Source organism: Epinephelus lanceolatus, chromosome 7 (assembly GCF_041903045.1).
Source record: "Epinephelus lanceolatus isolate andai-2023 chromosome 7, ASM4190304v1, whole genome shotgun sequence".
Classification (NCBI taxonomy): Eukaryota; Metazoa; Chordata; class Actinopteri; order Perciformes; family Serranidae; genus Epinephelus; species Epinephelus lanceolatus.
The window spans coordinates 28328691-28350913 of NC_135740.1; the positions used below are offsets into that span (position 1 = coordinate 28328691).

At 39.8% G+C, this 22223-nt stretch overlaps 2 protein-coding genes across 2 annotated transcripts; both read left to right on the forward strand.

The window, feature by feature from the left end:
- The first annotated feature begins 1825 nt into the window (after nt 1-1825).
- Nucleotides 1826-6197, forward strand: rap2c (RAP2C, member of RAS oncogene family). The gene is made up of 3 exons (XM_033623448.2): nt 1826-2800; nt 4061-4346; nt 4900-6197. Exons 1-2 carry the CDS (start codon nt 2528-2530, stop codon nt 4337-4339), a joined length of 552 nt encoding a protein of 183 aa, XP_033479339.1. The 5' UTR covers nt 1826-2527; the 3' UTR covers nt 4340-4346; nt 4900-6197.
- A 5816-nt stretch (nt 6198-12013) lies between these two features.
- Nucleotides 12014-18574, forward strand: LOC117251680 (UDP-N-acetylglucosamine transferase subunit ALG13). Its single transcript, XM_033618181.2, has 4 exons — nt 12014-12224; nt 16380-16542; nt 18118-18256; nt 18350-18574. Exons 1-4 carry the CDS (start codon nt 12144-12146, stop codon nt 18459-18461), a joined length of 495 nt encoding a protein of 164 aa, XP_033474072.1. The 5' UTR covers nt 12014-12143; the 3' UTR covers nt 18462-18574.
- Nucleotides 18575-22223: the final 3649 nt, after the last annotated feature.

Genomic DNA, 22223 nt, shown 5'->3' on the forward strand with positions numbered 1-22223 from the left:
TGTGGTGCTTGTATGTGCTGCTGTGCTACATGCCAATTTATTTTGCAGTGTAAAGCTATTAAGAGTAAGTTACTGTGCCTATGATGAGTTCTGCGATTTCTGTTTGACCTTTAATAAAACACATAATTGTGATCCTCTTGTGGTGTGTTTTGTTGATTGTCATCTTTTTGTGTCACCTTTAAAGGGACTGTTTATCTCATGGATTGTGAGGTTTTGTCCTGTGTATGACATGATGATATTTATATGAATAAAGGTTACATTTTCAGTTAAAGTCATGGATATCTCATGAACTTAGTCTTACAGTATATTGAAATATTAAAACTGCAATTCCACTGGGTTAAAGCTAGTATTTGATCAATACTTGGGGGAAAAAAGATGTAGGCCATTACCTCTGCCTTCAATGATCTTCCAGGCGACAATGTTTACTTAAGCTTAAGCGCTTTGCAAATGTACATATTAGACCATACTAAACAACTTGTTTTTTGACAAAATAATTGTAGTTTTGGAGGAACTTTTCCAAGAATCATGCAAAAAATAATTAAAAAAACCCATGAATAATACCAACTGTAGAATTTATATTTCATACATTTTGTGGAGTAACTTAATAACTGGTTGAAAATCAGTATTTCACTGGCCTCTCTGGTTCAAAGTTTTATGTCTGTTGCATCTGTAACCACATGGCACAATGATGTCACAGTGTACTCACACACCCTGGAGTACATTTAAACATCATCATAGCAAGGTGAGAGAAGGTGATCCATTGGAGGACAAAATTTACTCACTTCCTTTGACACATCTGCTGACTTAATTTACACCATTTAAGCTTTCATAAATGAAATATGGGTTGATTCATAATTATTGTTTTGCAACAGTAATACATTTGACATTTATCTTTCAGTTATATAATACTTTTTTTTAATTATCGCTGTGTCTTTATTTTTTAGTGATTGTAGAGGTACAGTAAGGAAACAGGGAGAGAAAAAGATGATTAATATTGCCATGGAAGAATTACTGAACAGACCCACTGGATGCAGGCTTAGGGGTCCAAAGTGTAAGGGTGGTCTCCCTCTCTGTCACCTGCAAAATGTCACTCAAATTAACACATAGTGACCCAGAAGAGATTAAAATGACCAGAGAGATGCAAAGGAACTGCAAAGAGACACAAAATACCTAAAAAATGTGCAAAAGAACCAGGAAGAGACACAAAATGACCAAAAAGGAGACATAATTACCCAAAGACACATAAAACAACACAAAAAGAGGTTCAACAACTATAAACCATGTGTGTTGTCCTCTTATGTAGGAGAGGTGGGGAGGCCTTTTGCATATCTGTGCCCAGGGGCCCATTGTTTGATAATCCGTCCATGGGTATGGCATACAGCAAACTTTCCTCAGCCAAAATCAAACCAGGGACACTGCAGTTACATAGAATGTGTTTTAACCACTAACCACATAAGATGCTGCTTACAGTTTCTGGCATTCTGAAGTAACTGATTAACTTTTGCAATGGGGTCAAATGGTTATTAGGATTCAATTGGAACTATGCCCATTCTGTGGGTCCACAAAATCAGTATCCCATTTACCATCTATGGAGCAGCTCCAGACTTTACACTTGACATCACAAGTTTGAGACTTACTTCTCTGGTATCTGGCTTTGAACGACAGTTTGTCAAATTATAGGCCGTTGAAATAATACATTTGAATTCTTAATTTAGGTGGTGGTCGCCTTTTATGTTTGCAGCAACTGTAAAGCTTTTTTCATTCCTGTAGAGGCTTTTATTGTGAAAACAGTCACACCGGACGTCTTGTCGTCGCTAACGGAAACCAGACTGTTAGCTTCAGGAAATCAGTTGGTGGAAAAAGCTTTCCTTTCTGTAATCAAACCTCTTCAGCGCAGAGTCAAACATACACTGGAGCAGCTACAAATTGTAGCCAATGGACCCTCGGATTACAATACTGAATCTGCAGTGTGTCCGTCGATAGCACGCCCGGGTGCCAAGGCGCCGGGCCGGGCCGGAACCAGAACCAGGCCCGGACGGACGGACATCTCCAGTGCTGCGTTTTGCGACACCGGCGGGCTGCTGTGTGTGTGTGCAGGAATTGGCATGCTGTGTTTAGGGGAAGTGTAGTGTGTATCAGCGTGACTTGCTGTCAGTAGCTAGACAGCAAGTTCGTGAATGAGTCCTCGGTACTTGTGATTTATCAGATCGGATGTGAAGGCTTGAGGCTCGAGCATGGGACAGCGTGAATTTAGCCAGAAGCGAGCTAGCTTAAATGCTAGCTAACACCAGAGTTAACGTTAACGGACGTCAACTTTTACTCGTTAATTAGCGAGGCAGCGCAAGAAAAACAACGAGCATGAGCGCTACACTCGGGTTTATGTGATCGAAGAAGAGTTATTATACATCGCCTAACATTTGTCAGTACGCTTGTTAGCTTTTTAAAAGCCCTGATAAATGTTTCTGGAGCGAGTATAGCAGTGTAGCTAAGTCGTTAGCTGCTAAGTTAGCCTGCCTCGACCGCCCCAATGAAAGAATACAAAGTGGTCGTGCTGGGCAGCGGCGGCGTCGGCAAGTCCGCGCTGACCGTCCAGTTTGTCACCGGCACCTTCATCGAGAAATACGACCCCACCATCGAGGACTTTTACCGAAAGGAGATCGAGGTGGACTCGTCTCCCTCCGTGCTGGAGATCCTCGACACGGCGGGGACGGAGCAGTTCGCCTCCATGAGAGATCTGTACATAAAGAACGGACAGGGGTTCATCCTGGTCTACAGCCTGGTCAACCAGCAGTCATTCCAGGTACCTGGTGTCACCTCACATACCTGAAACCACACACCTTAAACCCTGCATAGCAATGTAGTTAATCACAGCGTTTATGTGCTATATTTGGGTGTGATTCACACTTCTATTTCCATAGCTCTGCACTATCTACTTTATTATTAGAAAATGGAAATAAATTTGAAGCAAAAATTGAATCCAGTGCTTAAATGCAACCATTTTTAGCCAGTGGTGCTCTAGTCATGGTGAATTTGCATCATTAAATGGGCTATATAGATCTGTGGGTGTATTGCAAAACGATCATTGACTATGTGGCACAATGTATTTGTAATTGTGGAGCAAAATTGTAAAATAATCCCCAAAATCAGGAACTTATGCTACATTTATTCACTGCACAATTGTTCAGCTTTAAGCTATTATGTAGAAACACACGAGACCCTGGGTAAATAAGTGCATTGACACTTTTTAACAAAAAATGGAAGTGTGTCGTCATTCAAGTGTAAACTGAGTGTCAGCTTGAGTTACCAAGCGTGCAAAACAGGTTCATATTAAAATATATGCAGGAAAAGGAGGGTGCTTTTTCATGTCAGAGTAAAGAAAACCTTTGAATTAGGTCAAACTGTGTTTAACAGAAACAGCAAAGTAGTGAATGTCCACAAAAAGCTAAAAATAACCACACAAACATAACTTACAGGTTTAAAAAGGACTGTAGTACTTGTGTAATAATGAAGCTATACAGGGAATGTATTATGATTTACGCCGTGTCCCAGTTTCTGTACTTGTGCTAATTACAATCTGTAATATATTCTTCTTCTCATTGTATACTGTTTCACAGTTGGTGTGCAAAAAACTAGTGCACTGAAGTCTTTTATACAAACAGGAAATGATGCAATACCAACACTCAAATTGCAACTTTGGGAACCTGTTGCCAACTTTACAAAGAGAAAGGAAGATGTTTGATATTATTCTCTATTTGTTGTCTAAAATCTTTATGTAGCTGTTTCACCACCATGCTCAGTTATTGGCAGCTGTGTGTGTGTGTGTTTACATCAACAGGACACTCTAAAGTCAACAGTTTGAAGTATGTACACAGACATTTTAAAGTATGCCTTATTTTCTCTCTTTTCCATTGTGACCTGCATTTTGGAAATCTGATAAGAATACGTTTGTAGTTTGGAATTGGAAAACAACTTCACTGACATACTGATTATTTGTTCCAATGCTACACACAGTTTTCCAGAGAAACCACACACTCATGTCCTCTCCCTCTTCATCTTTCAGGATATCAGACCAATGCGAGACCAAATAGTGCGAGTGAAGCGCTTCGAGAAGGTGCCGTTGATCCTGGTCGGTAACAAAGTCGACCTGGAGTCTGAGCGCGAGGTGGCCGGGTCAGACGGACGAGCTCTGGCTCAAGAGTGGGGCTGCCCTTTTATCGAAACTTCTGCCAAGAGCAAGACCATGGTGGATGAGCTGTTCGCAGAGATCGTCCGACAGATGAATTATTCCACGCTGCCGGAGAAGCAGGAACAGTGCTGCACAGCCTGTGTGGTACAGTGAGGAAAAGGTATAAGCACCACCATTCCTGTCTTCCCTTGCATGGTTGCATTCATATTCGGGCTACCCCAAAGAGCTCATGAGCACAGCACAGTTGGCCACTCACTAATTTTACAAAACGTGATAAAATGTCCCTGCAGTGCCCGGTGTAAAATGGTTCACAAGCTGTCGGGAAATGTGACAAATGGATGACTGTGTGGCGTTTCAGTGCAGTGTGAGGGAGAGGAGAGGTTCGGCTGGAAGTGAGAAAGACGAGTGGGTGGTGCTGCTCTGTGCAAACCGTTGGTTTAGCTTGTTATCATAAGATTGCAGAAAGTATGTGGCATGAAGAACACAACTGTATGAGCAGCTCAGGGCCGTAATGAAGCAGACAGTCCTGTGAGCCGAGCCGGAGAAAGAGGAAAATGTGACATCCTGAAAAAGAAATTATGTTCCAAAACAGGAAGTTCACTTTAGATTCTGTGACAGATGTTGCCTGTTGTAACCACACAGATGCACAATGAGAATGCCAGTTTTAGCCCTTTAAACTTGTATTCATGAGCTGTTTTTTCCTCCTTTTATAGATGCATCATTTGTCTCGATCACCGCAAGGATTTTGATGAACCATGAACCCGGGGACAAACTGACAAAACCTTACCACAGCTGGTAAAGTTTCTGCTCAATGTGGTTTCTGACTGTCTCTCACAGAGCATCTGACAGGAAAGACGTCGGTCCTATTTTTGATATCATAACTGTTAGAAGACGTTTCTGCTGCAACCTTAATGGCCTTTGCGATGATGACCCAGGATAGAGTCAGACAGACGAACTTGTAATGAGTGAGAACGGCCATCTGTGAATTTCATTCTTTTTTTCTCTCTCTCTCTCTCTCCTTTTAGTCGGCAGTATCCCTGAAATAATAAGCAGGAGTGTTTGTGAGGTTGCAGCTTCTTTTTAAAGCTGCTTTAATCACTATTATATACTTTATTATTACTTGTATTATGTCTCAAGTTTGGAATTTGACAAAGTATTTCATAATATTGAAGCATTTTGACTTTTAAGCATGCATACTTCGACCAGTTTGCTGCCCAGGTATGCTGCTCGCTTTATTTTGAAAATCTTGTATAAAGTAGTTCTTCTAACTGACACAGACTACAGCGGCGAGTTTTTTAGCTTCAGGAAACGTAGACAGGATGTACGCCTTTGTGGATTAAACCTGTAACATCAAGGATTTACCTTTTTAGTATTGCAGTAGCCCGAAGCAGCTAAACTCATCTGAAAACATGCATGCTCAAAATTGAAAATGTTCTACTAAATCAACTTGAAGTGATAAGGAAGAGCCATTTTACTGTTTTTAGCCTGAATTCTGTCAAAGTCTCTACAAGGCATGAATTGTGTGGACGCAGGTCTTCCATTTTCAGTTTTCTCGTGGAGTCTCTGTGGGAGAATGATTTTGGAACGACCAAAGGAAGCTCACAGTGCATATTTGTGTTTTGACTACATGACGTGTGTTGCTTTAAATCCAGGAGACGCTGATTTCTTGTCATCAAATAACTCCCGCTGCAATGTGGTTTGATAAAAGTTCTGGCACAGTTAATCAGATTTAACTTTGTGTTTTTTTTCTTTTTCTTATAGTAACCTATTTATTAAAAACTAACGACCTGGGTAGCCAGTTTTAAACTTTTAATTTTATACTAGTTCTTGCTTTCTGTGTCTTTTCAGGATACATGGTACATTTTTTTGTTTTCAAAGCTGAGGATTTAACAGAGCCTTAAATAATTTCTGTTGCACCCTGGTCTCATGTTTCTTTTGTTTTTTTCTTCTCAAAGATATAAAAAGCTGTCGTCATTTGGTAATAAACATGCTGGCCTTTCTGCTTTTGTCACTGGGCACAGTTACAGTATCATCTTTGATCCAATACACAGCGATACATCGATAAACAATATTAGACTACGGGGGCTTTCAAATTAGGGACAGGGCCATGATGTGAGTACACTTGACCCTGAAGTCCAGTTTGTTTGATAAGTGTGAACACTGTCCATTTGAAAGGGTGGCTTTGAGTAGTGTTCATGTGTACACAGGTACGGTACGCATCAGGTGTGAACATCAACTGTACCAAAACACGAAAGTGGACTACTATTTAACACAACTATGACGCGTTTTTACCTGGTTATAAAAATGGTCTCAATGTAAAACTGATGTCTCATATCAGACAGCAGTGCAACCTGCAGCAGACAGACCCAGACCTGCCTTTGCTGCCACCTTTGACCTGCAGTCGGAGCTCCTGTGGGAGGCAGAGAGCTCCATGCGCAACAGCAGTGGCTTCTCCTCCGGCTAGGAGCAGAGCTTCACTTCGCTGCTCTGTCAATCTTTGCTGATAACAGTCTTGAGGGCAGCAGTGTCCATCTGTGGCGCCCTTTTTTAAACTGTAGCACAACAAAAATGTCATGTTAATAATGGCGCAAGTGTATTCGAACGTAGTACTTATTTGAAAGCTGAATGGCAGAGGAGAAGAGAGGAGAGACAATCGCACCTAATATGAAAATGCCCTGACATTTTTCACAGAAATACATCCACAAATAAATAGTGTTGCTCCTTAACTAGTAGGTTAAGTGGAAAATGACAACTTTTCAACCCCCCTACCCCACCCAGCCTTTTTCATTTGGTATGGTTGGCACTGCTGTCGCAAAGACAACTGGATTGCTTTCCATTCTCCTCAGACCAGGCAACGACTTTGGTTTTCACAGTTACTACGATGGTTTCACTGTCTGCCATTTCTGCTACTGCTGATAATAACTGCAGAGAACTTACACTGATACTCTTTGGTATCTGGGGTTAGCTACCATCACCTACCGGGTAAACAGAAGCGCTCTCCTCTTCCTGTTTTGGTTGCACAATGGTTGAAGCACTTCCTCTGTGCTGTAAATTAACCTTTCATTTTCCTGAGACATCGTACCAGGTGGCAGGCAGAATTGCATGCTGAAAGTGAGGCTTATAGGGAACCTGTCTGAACAGTGATGTTGTCACTGCTCTACAGCCATTACATTGTGCAGTCACGCTCACACATGTCCTTATGGGGCAAAAAACCCAACTACAGTTAAGTGCAGGAGAAGTGCACCTGTTTCCTCTTATTAACCCAATAGTTACACATGTTTATCAGAAGAGATTTTGATGACTGTGTTTGTTCCTCCTGACCACAAATAGATTAGTTCATAATGCCAGTCCAGTGATGAGTGATGAGTGACAGAAGAGAAAACAAGGAGTTAAAACTTAGTCTGAAGCTGCATCATCTAAAAATACCAACTCACAGAAACAGGCTACACTTTCCACTTCCCGTTGCAGACTGGCAGAGTGCAGCGGAGTTGGTGTGCGCTTTGCAAGTTTTTTTTCTTCTTCGTGCATTGTGTCACACATGGTGCTGCTGTAGTTTTCACATCGCACAGAGCACAAAGCTGGCTCTTCTTCTTCTCGCTCTGCGGTTGTCAGGTGGAGCTGCTGGGTGCTCGCTGAGCCTCTGCATCTCTCACCGAGCTGGCAGCTGCCGTGTGATGTCTCTGAAGCAGCGGGGTCACCACAGCTCCTCCAAGCTCCTTAAGAGGAGAAAAACTCATTTTGAGTGTCTTGTCCTGGTTCCTGCTGGGTTGATCTCTGGCCACACCACAAGGGAGTTGTAGGCAAAGAACGGTGTCGCTGTGTTGTCAGCTGCAACAAAACAAACTCACCTCAAACAGAAACACGACTAAAAATTAATTGTAGCTCAGGAGACTGGAGCCTTAAAGAGAGCAGCTCCAGCTTGTTCCTTCACTCTGTCCATGTTCAGGTTTCCACTACAAGTGTCATGGAAACATTTATAAAGCATGTCATTCATTTATATCTAGTTGGACAATGAAATAGTTACAATTATTACACAGTAATTTTGCCTGTTTATTGGCTGACTCATTGATTCAGTTGTAAAATATTTGATAAATGCCTCTTTTATGGTCTCTATAACTTTTCTATCACATCTATGGTTCTCCATAAGTAAGCAAGCCTTTGGTGAACTGCAGTCATTTAGCCTATTACATTAACAAAAAGGAAAACTGGCTGAGAGTAATCGCTTGGTGTCACACTGTAGGGACTCAGCTAATAGATGGGAAGATTAAGATGCCTAATTGATGGGTCCCTAGTGCTAAATTGATCCTGCAAACCAAGTGCACTGTTTCAAAGTCTCTCAAGATGTATCCCCAAGACTGGTCGCTCAAGTCATCTACAGTTCTGGTAGCCATCCATTCTTAAAGAATTGTCCTCTTTCTATCCTCCTTACGAACATGCCGACCATCAGGGTCCTCTGTTCAGTACGTGGCAATGTAAGAGAAGCTTCAGAACAGCCACACAGGCCAATTAATGATTAAATTCAAATTGAATATCAGAAATTTTATGCTACCAAGAGACGATGTCTGACCAAAAAGAGACGATCTTAGGACGAAACCATAACATATGACCTTGAGCATTTAAATGTACTTAAAGTATGGACAGTAAGAGCAGCAGAGTTAAACAACTACCCATAGTGTCGTATTATTACTGGTAATTGATGATTAGTGATTGTTATTATTGGTTTTATATTATTAGTGATAATTTGGAAGCAGAATTTCATGCAGCTGGTTGAGTTGGAGCTAATTGTGACTTATATACTTGGTCAGGTTGACAGACAGCAGCACATTTTATATTAAAGCTTTATCTGACAAGTAATAGGAAACTGCAGCTCCGTTCAGGTCTTTATTGTCCTACAAGAGGACAATGGCAGCAAGATGGTGTAAATCATAAACACAATAAGAACAATAAGACAGCTGCAACATTAAAAGTGCTGGTCTGGTACAATACATGCAGCACAGTGTAAAAAGTTAATGGGATAAAGACAAAGAGAACTGTGACAGTGACGAAAAAGTGTTAAGAAGCCATGGTTTATAAGTAAGGCTGTTTATTGCACGAGATAAATAATAACATGAACCTGTTTAAGAAAAGAGGATGGTCCAGATTTGCTGTGATGTGTGTGATGTTCTCACTGAAATCTCTGACAAAGAAGGATGTTCCTCACTGATTTTACAGCTTTTAAGTACACTTCATGGACTGTAAAGAAGTAAAATATCTCCCTTTGAAATCCAGAGGAATGTTGAGTACCAGAAAAGAGTATTTCTCAAGAAAAATGTATGTTTCTCAGAATAGTGCTGCTTCACATCAAAATTTAGATATTCAGATTCAGACAACTTAACTGATCCTACCAGGGGCCTACCAGAGCTTGCTTTGCACACATGATGTAAAATACAGCAACATGTAGACACATAAACAGATGAGTAATAAACAAAATGTATAAAATGAATAAATTAAAAACAAATGAAAACATGTTAAGGAATCCTGTGGAATAAAGAACAGAACAAAAATAAAATCAATTAAAAAAACATTTACAGGAAATTTAAAAGACAAATCACAGAGGGAATGAAGGATTATAGAGATGCAAGCAGGTAAAACATAACGATGCCCTGATGGCAGCAAAGAAAATTCATCTTTAAGAACATGTCCAGAGGAACTTAAGATTCTTGTCACTTTCTGGAGGATTTGTTGGTCGCAAAAACATGTCAAGTCCCTTTGTGTCACTCCTGTGATCTTAGAGCGGATTTAAACAGCGCTGTTTAGACTGTTTGTGACTTTCAGTGTGAGGCTGTGAAACCAGCAGATGAATGAAAAACACAGGTGGCTACACATAAGGTCCCCTAAACATGTAAAGAAAACTCACATGTAAACACATTTAGCCCAGTTGAACTCTAGTGACCTCTGTTGACCTACAGGTTCCCACGGGGACCATATGAGACAGCTCGTAACTCAGGTCATATGAAGTGAGCCTATCAGCCACAGTGATAATGCACGCAGCTGTCGGTGTCATGTACAAACATAAATGCCCTGATTCCTCTGTGCCGAGCTCCATCAGCAGGTTTGCTGGTGTACACCTGCATGTTCCACATACAGGAAGTCTGAAGTTTTCACATCATACACTGCCCAGATTTATATGCTCTGTTTTACAGGTGTGCTTACATGTCATAAACTGAAAGGACAGCAACTCTTTGAAGACTTGGACATGATATGAGACATCTGCAGCGAAATAAATATTTATATATTAATAAATATTTTTAGCTGTCACTGCTTTTGCTTTTTGCAGTTAAAGTTTCCCTTCTCCAACCTGAATCTCTTTCATATCAGGTGAATGATTCTCCTTAACTTCTGTATAATGTGGATGACCTTCAGTATGGTCCTGGACTTACCTTCTTATGTCGTTCAGCTTCTTGTCGGCTCTGTGTTGGGTGGTTTGTGGCTGTTTGATTAAAATACACGAGTGCAATATCACCTGGAATACACAAGTGTAGAATATAACACATGCTTTTGGAAGACTGCAGAACCCCTTTCATTTCTTACCATAGTTAAGAGGTCACAACTCTTGCAGCACTTGTACAGTTCAGGCCACAAGCCAAAATGTGTTGGTCTTTCTATAGAGATGTTCTATATACCACAAGTGTTTTGACCTCTTTAGACTTCTTTCCCTTCTTCATGCACCTTGGCAGTCGGTGAAGTTGTGCCAGAAACCTCCACTGTGTCTTATCTTACTGTTAAAAACCAGCCCTAAGTCTTACAGTAGGTATAACTCATAGTGTCATTGCAATGCTGCAGAAAGGCAGTACTTTGCTTACAAGTGTGGTGCAAACTGGGGACGAAACCACAAGAGGAGTTCTGCTGGTGTTTGTGGCCAACTGCTTCTATAATTTTATGCAGTGACATACTGTAATGTTCCCATAACATGGTGCAAAGTGTATTTGAAAATTTGACATTAACCAGTATGATCTCAGTTCTGTTGCATTCTGACCATGAATAAAAAAGTTTTTTGCAAAGATCTTAAAGGATTTATTTTAGTTTAGTTTATGTTTTTGCATTTTGATCCTTAAATGGTTTAACCACATTGCGTTCTTTTTTTTTGTACCTTGTGGCTCTATTGTTATGAGCACTAATGAGACAGTGGGCCTTTCCCTGGCTGATAATCCAACCTTACCTTCAGCTGAATGTCTCATGTATAAGTCACACTGTCATTATTATGCTGCAGATAGTCAGTACATTTTATACAAGTGTGGTGCGAACTGGGGGCGACACCACAAGAGGAGCTCTGCAGGTGTGTGTAACCAACTGTTACTATAACCTTCCTGCAGCGACATACTGATATGTTCCCATAACACAAAGTGTAATTAAAGATTTGACATTTTACAGTATGACCTGAGTTCTGTTTAATTTTTGACCATGACTAAAATAAATTCAGCTTATAAGGCCAGAACACAGTGGCAGAGAATCCATTAATCCATCAATCCAGGTGAATTAGGCTCATAAATTGTAGGATGTATGCATTTTTAACCTTACATTAAATCATATTGGGTTCTTTCTAATTCTTTGTACTGACAACCAATGCAGAAATCAAATCTCTTGAAACAAATGTGTGACATTTCATTTTTTCTATTATTATTTATTTACTTTACTGTCATATTTCATGTATGACTGTGCAGAAAATAAACCCAGAGGCGTTAAAACTGGGCTTTAAACTGGTATTTTTCCATAGTGCAGCCTGCCTGATTGAAGCAGTTACAGCTCCAGGCCTCGAGGTGGCAGCATCACAAGTGTTCTAGGGCTCTGACGTCACTGCGTAAGGCGGAAGTAGCTGTGAGCTGTGTAGCTGCAGGATAAAGATGAGCAGTAAGAGGAGTCTGAAAAGTGTTTAAAATACTGAGAAACCTTGAAAACTAACAGTTTTAGTTGAGCAGCCATGAAGACGGTGTTTGTGACTGTCGGCACCACGAGCTTTGACGAGCTCATTGAAACCGTCACGTGTCCAGAGGCCGTGCAGGTGAGTAACGATGGTTATTATTAAGCTAACAGAGGTGTAACGTCACTGCTACACTGCTACTCAGTGATCCAAGAAGTATTAAAATAACTTACGTAAGTAAAAGTACGCACTATGAAATACTTACTTACAAGTAACAGTCCTTCATTAAATATTTTACGTAAGTTAAAGTACTGAATCTTTAGCAACAAAATGTACACATTGTAGATTAAATATTATATTCAAACAAAAGATGATTAGCAAATATAAAAGTGAAGTATGAACACCAGAGTGTACATGACATGTGTTTTGGATTTTTGGGTAGACAACAGGCCTATAAGATGTGTATATACTTAGTTTTTTATAGGCTACTTTTCTTAATTGCTCTGTATGATTTAAAGGAAACTGATAAAAAAATGATCAGTGTTAAAAGGGTAGGTGTAATAAGCTAAGGCGTCAACCTACATCTTTTCAATCTTGTTTTTGTCTTTTTGTTTGTCTCTTGTTTTTAATACTAAAAAAAGCATTAACTCAGTGTTTTTTATTGTCTGTCTACCAGAGTATTTGAGTTTTAAAAGTTGGAAAATGACCAAAATAAACTAAACTAAACTAGGGCTGCAACTAACGATTATTTTCATTGTCGCATAATCTGTCGATTATTTCTTCAATTAGTCGACTAATCATTTTATCGAAAAATGTGTTAAAATGTTGAAGAATGTCGGTCTTTCTCTCCCAAACCAAAATTCTGTCATCTAATGTCTTGTGACGTACTCACACCAAAGGGTTTTAGTTCACCGTCCTGGGAGAGTGTGTAAAGCTGCCAATATTTGAATGGAAGAAGCTGATATAAGAGTATTTTGGGGTACTTTTATAGAACTTTTCTATGAAAAATGACTCAAACCGCTTAGTTGATTACTAAAATAGTCACCAATTATTTTAATAGTCGATTAGTCATCGATTAGTCGACTAATTGTGGCAGCCCTAAACTAAACTAAAGTTGTGTAAAGGTATACAGTAGCACAAGCATGGCCATACTGAAGTATCTAAAATTTGCACTTAAGCACAGCAATTGAGCAAATTTACTAAGTCAAAGGTGCCCAACTGGTCCAACCACGGGGTCCTGATTTCTCCTTCGTCACTGGTTCAAGGTCCACACAGTTTAATGTATTCAGCGTCATACTTGCATTAGCCATGCCCTTGAGCTAGTTTGCTGTCTCTGTTACGTAGCTGTCTGTTATTCACTAACTCTACAGCAGGAAATCGCACTTTAAAATAAAAGATCTGTGCCAGAAATTCACTCTACTTCAAAATAAAGGGTGGTTGTTGTTGTTGTTTTTTATAAACTTGACACATTTGTGAGTCACTTGAGGTCCATTCAGAATGGGACCGCGACCCACCAGTTGGGAACCACTGTACTAAGTTACTTTCCACCAATGTGTAAACTATGAACTTTATTTTGAGTACAGTCAGTGTAGGAAATGAGCACCAGCCACCAGCCAGATGCTGTAAAATGGCTGCTAGATTTGCCTCACTCACCACTCAGAAACAGTGGTAACCTAATTTCCATCCCTGGTGCAGTATGTAGGAAATTCATAACTATCAAATTAGAAGTACCCTTTTCACAGCAGATCTTATGTCATAGCACTTCCAACATCATAGGTGTAGATTTCAGCGGGGACGCAGGGGATGCATCTCCCCCTAATTAAACATGAAAGTAGCAGAGGACTTTTATTTTGATAAATTAAAGACATTAACATAGAAGAGACACAGACTGATGCATAAATACTCATCAGAATGCAGGAAATAAATGTTTGATGCTCAAAAATGTGTGGCAGAACACTCCCAAACCCCCTTGTTTCATAGATATCCATCCCATTGTTGAAATGAAATCTACGCCCTTGTGTCACATTAATAGTAGTTTGGCTTAGTTCTGGAACTGCAGCGCCTGAATGTAGCTTGGCCAGTTGTAATGTTATTAATAACAACAGCCACAAAATAAGAAACATGAAACCAAAATTGTGATGCTGCCATGCCATTGGGTCAGGTGCACCACTCCCTTCCCCTGGCTTATCACCCTTCAGGTGGGCAACAGAAGGTTTTGTTTATCTAGGTATTTTTGTAACTCCTCTGCTGCAAAGGATGTTTAAAGCAAATTTTCAGCCTCTTTTTAAACGCATCCACGATGACCTAGAGAGGTGGTCTTCCTTACCACTCTCGATGCTGAGAAGAATCTCTTTGATTAAGATGAATATTTTACCTCGACTGCTCTACAAATTTCAAATGATCCCAGTCCTACTAAATAATAATACTATCAAGACGGTGAATGGTTGGTTTAGGTCATTTATATGGAACTGCAAAAGACCACGACTTAAATTAGCCAAATTGCAATGGCCATTAGGTCAGGGAGGATTGGCAATTCCCAACATTAGACTGTATCAAGTGGCTTCTCAATTTCGATATATAGTAGATTGGGTACGGAATGATCCAGACTCTGTTTGGCTTGATATTGAAGCATACAACTTAGGTAAACCGTTACAATTAGCTAGTCTCCCATTTATCCTGAATCAGAATAAACTAGAGATTGCAGATGGTAATTTTATTGTGAAATCCACACTAAAGGCTTGGGACATGATTAAGAAATGGGAAAAAAGAACTGATGTTTTATCTCCAATTACTCCAATACAAAGAAATGCAGATTTTCTCCCAGGGATGACAGATAATGGGTTTGCACTGTGGGAAAGTGCTGGTATCACAACTTTGAAAGACTTATTTGAGGGGGACAGAATGATGTCATTTGACCAATTAAGACTGAAATACAAACTATCACACACATTTTTTTTAGATTCCTACAAGTCAGGAGCTTTATACAGAATCCAATTCAGCATAAATTTACTCTGGAAATGTCACCAACTGAACAACTACTGTACAAAATACATAGCAATAAGGCTATAGTAAGACGATGCTATGAGGCCTTTTATAAGTCCAATAAGGCTAACATTACAATTATGCAAACATGGGCTCAGGACCTTGGGGTGATAATAGACGAAGCTATGGAGGCGGACATATGGGAGCATGCTAACAACATATCCATATGTAATAGAGCAAAGGAATCACAATTTAAATTACTGCATTGCCTTCGGATATCACCTGAACTCAGACATAAGATGGACCCAAAGAAATCAGCTCTGTGTATGAAGTGTAATAAGGAAGTTGGTAGCTTTATGCATACTGTGTGGACCTGTGTGCATATCCAGGATTTCTGGGTAGAAGTGGCTTTGAAATTAGATTTGGTTTTTAATAAGGAGGTGGACCTGGACCCAGTATATTTGTTGTTGGGATTACCACACCCACGAATAAAAGGATCTCATTGTCAGAAACTGTGGAACGTTTTAACATATGCTGCACGTAAAACTATATTGCTGAAATGGATTTCAGATAAGCCACCTACAGTTTTAGATTGGCATAAGATAATATTTGACCTTTTACCCATGGAATATCTGACATACTGGTCCAGAGGGAAAATTGGTTTATTTTACCATATATGGACCCCATTTCTCGATTATGTAGGACCTAGAATATCTAACATATTTTGGAAGGTGCTTCCCAGACCAGGGAATAGCAGTTGAATGTTAAAGGAGAGGTGTTGCTGTCTGTTTTACTATTTTTATTTGTTAGTTTATTTTCTATATCATTTTTTAATTATTGTAATGTATACTTATTTCTCCATTTTATATTATTAATTTTTGTCGTTACTATTGCCATATGATATTCTACCATGCTTGTGACTGACTGACTGCTGTGCTGAATGTTCAACTTTGGAGGGGGGGGCGGGGGGGGGGGGTTTTCTCGAAGGGGCGGATAAATGTAAAAAAAAAAAATGTGTTTGTGTATATGAATAAGATGTGACACATAATTAATAATAAAGATATTCTTTAAAAAAAAAATGCGATGCTGCCAGGTGTCAGGTTTTGAAGCTCATTCTTAGGAAATTGAGAATCAATTCAGACCTGCTCTTTCTCATGGTTAGTGGGGGAACTTCAGAAAAGAAATCACCTGTTCAAGACTTAACAATGGATCCAAAATGTGAAATACATTTTCTAGTAACAGCAGAAACATACATTTGTGAATTTGTCAACTTGTGACCAGTGTTATAGTAACTTTTTTTTTTTCTCTTCACAGGCTTTAAAGGCTCGTGGCTATGAGCGTTTTGTTCTTCAGGTTGGAAGAGGATCTCTTCTTCCAGATGCCGACAGCTGTCCACACGTCAGACTGGAGGCTTATCGATTCAAAGACTCTATAGCTGAAGACATGAAGCAGGCTGACCTTGTCATCAGCCATGCAGGTGAGTTAAATATCGAAAACCTCCTGCTGCCTGACCACTCGCTCCCTCCGTTAATCCTGGTCACATTTTAAATCAACATTCTTCTTATTCCAACAAATCCTCCTAAAGCTGTTTCATAAACCAAACTACTGTTTGTTTTTTGTTGTTTTTTAAAAGCACATTTAAAGTTATTAAATGTAAATGTCAGCCAGATCAGATAGTTTTCATTTCCTGTGCAGAGGACATCAATGACTCTGCGGAATTCAAAGCAAAAACAAATATAGGTATGACCGCACTGTGCAAACATTGAACAGAAAACTGATGGTTGATACTGCAGAGTGTCGGCAGCGGACATATACGACATGAGGACATCGAGCAAACTACTTGAAACAGGATGATGCTGAGCAAATATTGAATATTGGATAAGATTGTGGTCGGAGCCTGTTTGCATTTGGGCAACTGTGCTGCTTCGCTCCTTTTTTTCTCAATTCCCAACAACTGTATTTGTTTGTTTATTAGGTAAGATCTTACCCAAAGAGAAGACTAGTGTGTACTAAAGGATCATAATTTTGTTTTTGCAATTTGATCCAGTTTATCACTAATTTGTTCACCACACATTATCGCTGCCAACCATTTTCAAAAGCATATTAAAGTTTTCACAACATGCTTGTGTCACACTGTCCCTGTTCATGTGTGCTATCGCTTGTCATTGTGATGTTGAGCGATAATATTACTACCAGTCTGTGATGGCTGGGAGAGAGTTGCTGCCCCAAGCAAAGGAGTTCAAGTATCTCAGGGTCTTGATCAGATGGATAGGTGGTTTGGTGTTGTATCAGGAGTGATGTGGGTGTTGCACAGGAAAGTCGTGGTGAAGAATGGGCTGAGCTGAAAGGCAGAGCTCTTGGTTTACTGGTCCATCTACTTTCTGACCCTCACCTATGATCATGAGCTGTGGGTAGTGACCGAAAGAATGAGACGGTGGAAACAAGCAGCTGAAATTAGTTTCCTCCGTGGGGTGGCTGGGCTCAGCCTTGGAGGTAGGGTAAGGAGCTCAGACATCTGGAGGGAGCTCGGAGTAGAACCGCTGCTCCTTCATGTTGAAAGGGGCCAGTTGAGGAGGGTGGGTATCTGATTAGTATGCCTCCAGTGAGAGGTGGTCAGGGCATGTCCAACTGTTTGGAAGCCTCGGGGCAGACCCAGAACACACTGGAGGGATTACATATCCCATCTGGCCTGGGAATGCCTTGGGATCCTTCAGGAGGAGCTGGAAAACATTCCTGGGGAGAGGGATGTCTGGAGTGCATTGCTCAGCCTGCTGCCCCTACGACCTGGCCTTGGATAAGCGGATGAAGATGGATGGATGGATGGATGGATGGATAGATGGATAAACTATTACTAACAAAAAAATGATGGTAATACTAATAAAAATGTTTTGTTTTGTCTCCACCATGTTCAGTACTTCTATATACAGACACTTCCGGTTCCCAAGCGAAGTCTCCTATGGACTGAGCTACTGCTGTAAATGAACCAACAGTTGGACAAACACAGACTGACTCTGAACATCAGTAATGAACTTGATCTTGTTTTTGTCCTCAGGAGCAGGAAGTTGTTTGGAGGCGCTCGGAGCAGGAAAGCCTCTGCTGGTCGTTGTCAATGACAAGCTGATGAACAACCACCAACTGGAGATGGCCAAACAGCTGCACATGGACTCCCACCTGTTGTACTGCACATGCAGGTATGACTTTCTCACATGCACAGTTTGTATATATGACGTTATGTAGCAAATCTAAAGTAACAAGCCCTTTTGTTTTTTAACTAAATCTTTCAGCACCCTGACAGAAACACTGAGGACGATGGACCTCTCTGTCCTTCAGCCCTTCTTACCCGGACAGCCAAAGATGTTTGCAAACTTTTTAGACAAAGCTCTGGGTGTTAAGTAAAATATTGCTATTTATCTGTTTGATGACTTTAAGAATATCATGCTGTAGTTTATCACACTCAGTGTTTTCTATTTTTGTATGCCATAATATAATAATATATGAGTGATTCCAAATCCTAATGTGTGCTGTGAGTTATTTGTGTTTATTCAAAGATTTTATGAAAGTGAAAGTAAAACAAAACATTACCAGGTGTTTCCGTCAAATAATAGATATCCACTGCGGTTTGAGATGGAACAAAGGCTGCATCGCCTCAGTGCTCATCCTGATCAGACAGCAGTGTAAACAGCTGTGCTGTTGATGAGTTTTATAAGTTATCTCACTTGTAACTCATTAATTTTCATGTAATCAAGTTGAAGTGATGACCTCAACAGACAATTCGATTGTACTTGCTGATTTGGAAATCTAGAGAGACAGTATGGAAAAGCTTATGCTTCATGCTAACTCCTAGTTTTAGACAAAACAATATATGGCATCCATTTTATGAAGATGTGACGTTTAGTCCTCATGGCATCAGTGGGAAGCAGCAACAATCACAGAGAGTAGCCCTTAAATATTTTGTTAAAAGAAATTTTAATAATTCCATTACAGGGTGTCTGCAGGTCAATTTTATAAATATTAGGCCTTAAAAGTCATTAAATGATCATTTTATTTACCATATATCTGTCGTTTACAGGGTTGGAAGTTAGCACCAGCCGCCTAACTGCTTGATTTGCTTCACTTACCAGCCAAAAAAACAATAGTAATCTATCAGGTGGCAGGTGGACATAAAAATTAATTTCAAACCCTGATTGTTTAATGTCTTTTTGCCAAAAAATGTCAAGCTCTTCTGCGTCAAAGTCAACAGTTCTGATGTTACAAATCTTTAAACAAGAGATTAAACTCACTCTAATAACCATATTCCAACATAAAATCTACCTCTTAATGGGTCTACAACTTTGCTTCATACTTACATGCAGTGCTTGAACAAGAAGATGATTTGTCCAAAATATTGTCTGAAATTCAGTTTAAAATTGTCTTAAAAAGCGTTACATTTAAGTTTCTTAGTAGTTTGTCCAGACAGTATACTTCACTTCTCATTGGTGTTTTTGTTTTGTTGTCTTTGTTTTTTAAATGTGTATTTTTTTTGGCTTGTACGTGGCCTGTTTGACTTATCTACAGTCTGCTATGTTTTTATATGTCTGGAGAAGACTCGTCAGTGATTCCTCTCAAGACAGACATCTGGACTCAGACCAAACTCTGCCTTTAGGTCTGTTTGTGATTCTGCGTTGCTCAAACTCTTTTGTTTCCCTCTATGTTTGTGTAATCTCAGCACTACAGTCGGGTCTTTATTTATAGACCAAGAGGCTGTAGCCAAGCAGATGCTGGAGGAAACAAACAAAACATAAAAATGTAAATTGTATACTGAATATTCACTCATGGGGTCTTTCATCAAATAAATATTTCGCATCACTTCCTTCTAATTTCCACTTGTATTAAAAGGCAGAGAAAAGCCAGTTTTCTGCTTCACAAAGACACTGAGGATATTTGCTGCATTACAGAGAAACAAGTTGTACCAGTTCTTGCCACAAGGGTGAGATGATGTTTAAAAACTGTGACCTTGCGGGTTGATTATCATTTGTCCTCCCAGCACGTACACTCCAACTTCTCCTGCTCCAAACTGGCAGGAACAGATGCAGACATTAAACTCTGAGTCATTTCTGTGGCAACGTTTGTGATGTAGTGTCAGGTCATGTTGGTTATGATGTTAATGCAGAGTTCCTCTTAATATGCTATGACTGTGCAACTATGTGGACTCAGGGCATTTCTGTAGAGGGGCTCAATGCTCAGTCAAATTTCCCTGGATAAACAATGGTTTGAATAAATGACCACCTTGATCTGTAACTGCTTCATTGATCAGTGTGTGAGAAGCTGTCTGCATACTGTGTGCACACCAACAGCCTGGAAACTGACATTTAAATACAACTCTGGGCTTTTTCTGTTATGACTTTTAAGAGACAGGTCATTTGTTCAGCCGGTGCGGAGTCACCACTTTTGTGCAATTAAGAGACTTACAGTACAATTTCAGGAAACGTGTTGATGTTGGTCAAATGCAGCTGATTCATCATTTGTCCGGGGTATAGTTTCTTCACCAGGAAAGACTTTGTTGAACAGGAAATGATGGGTGAGAGGCAGCACGTAGGCTTGTTTGGCTGCTCAACCTCTCAACAGTGTTTAGAGTCGAAGCAGGAAACATTTTTGTCCACTTTTCGGCTACAGAGGCAGAACATTTCTGCAGCAATGTTTATTAAATTCACCAACCACATGTGTTTACCTCATAAAAACCAACTGAACAGGTTAACAGCCTGGTTTACCAGAATTTAGCTCTGATACTCTAGGTGTTAATTTCCTAAATCCCCTGAGGTGTAGCTGGCATTTCAGGGAGCTTTAAAGAAAACATTGTCTTACTGTACATCAGTGTGGTGCAGGAGGAATACACAAGAACAGTGGCACACTTCCTTGTTAGGAAAGTCCCTCCTGTAGGAGAAGTTCTGTGGAAACTGTGCAATAACTGAGGCATAGCAGCTCTCTGATGCTGTGGTTACACCAGACAGCTGTTCTATCACATCAAGCTGATAAAGGAAATGGTAACTTTAAACAGCAGAAAAAAAGAGAGTAGGGGGCCAAACCACACAACACAGCTTGGTTTTAATAGATGCAGGGCACTTAAGAAATACCCTACTGACGTCATTAAGTGCTGCTTCTGAAAGGTTGGCATTATAATTAGTTTGGCAGACTTATAACAACTATATTGATCCAGCCACTTCACTAGGGACGCAAGTTACACTGAGTTTATCTGTACTTTCTGACATTCACAGCCAGTTTTTCAGACAAATATTAAGCCTGGTCTTAGACTGGGTGTTTTTGGTCAATATCTCAACTTAATATTGTAGATCTGCAACTATTTTGATTAACTGTTTAATTCCTAAAATGGCAAACACTGTTCCTTCAGCTCCAAAAAGATTTTTTAAACCTTTATTTGTACAGGAAAGGAATTAAAAGTAACATTGTGTGTTACAGTTAAAACTAGCCTGACTTCAGCAGGTTCCTTTATTACAATACAAAATAAAATACAAAGGAAAAACAGAAACAATCAGCTAGTAGGGGACTTAAATGGAGTGAGCAAAATGAGATATAATATTTAAATCAGTGGTTGCAGGTATGTCCTTCCATCAGATAGTGGTTATATGCGTGTTTGAAATGTGTAATAAAAGTTATTGCTCTAATGTAGTGTGGGATCTCATCCCAGATTTTAGCACAAGTGTGGCAAAATGATCACTGACCATGACTTTTTGTAAGGCAGTACAGGAATAAGTGCATGTGAGATTGATCTAGTGATGTGTTTGTCTTGTGTTGTGACTTGGAAGTAGAGCAGTAAGCGTAGGATTGGAGTTGCTGTTTAGGATCTGAAAGTAAAATATAATGGCTGGATTGTTTGTGTGTGATTTTGAAAAGTCAGGGCTTTTGAGTGTGAGATTGCGGTGCAGTGATGAGTCCAAAGGGGGAAGTTACCATGGATTTCAGTAACATGGAATATCTTTTGGTTTTGGACTGTGGGTTGGTTAAAAGACGAGCTTTGAAGATGTCACCTTGACTTTCAGGGTGCTTTTGATAAAAAAAAACACAGTCATCAGTCATTAGAATCCAAAAACAGAAAACTCTTGATGAATTTAATTTAAGAGAGGTACAAACTCTCACACAACTGGTGTATTATCATCAAAGTCT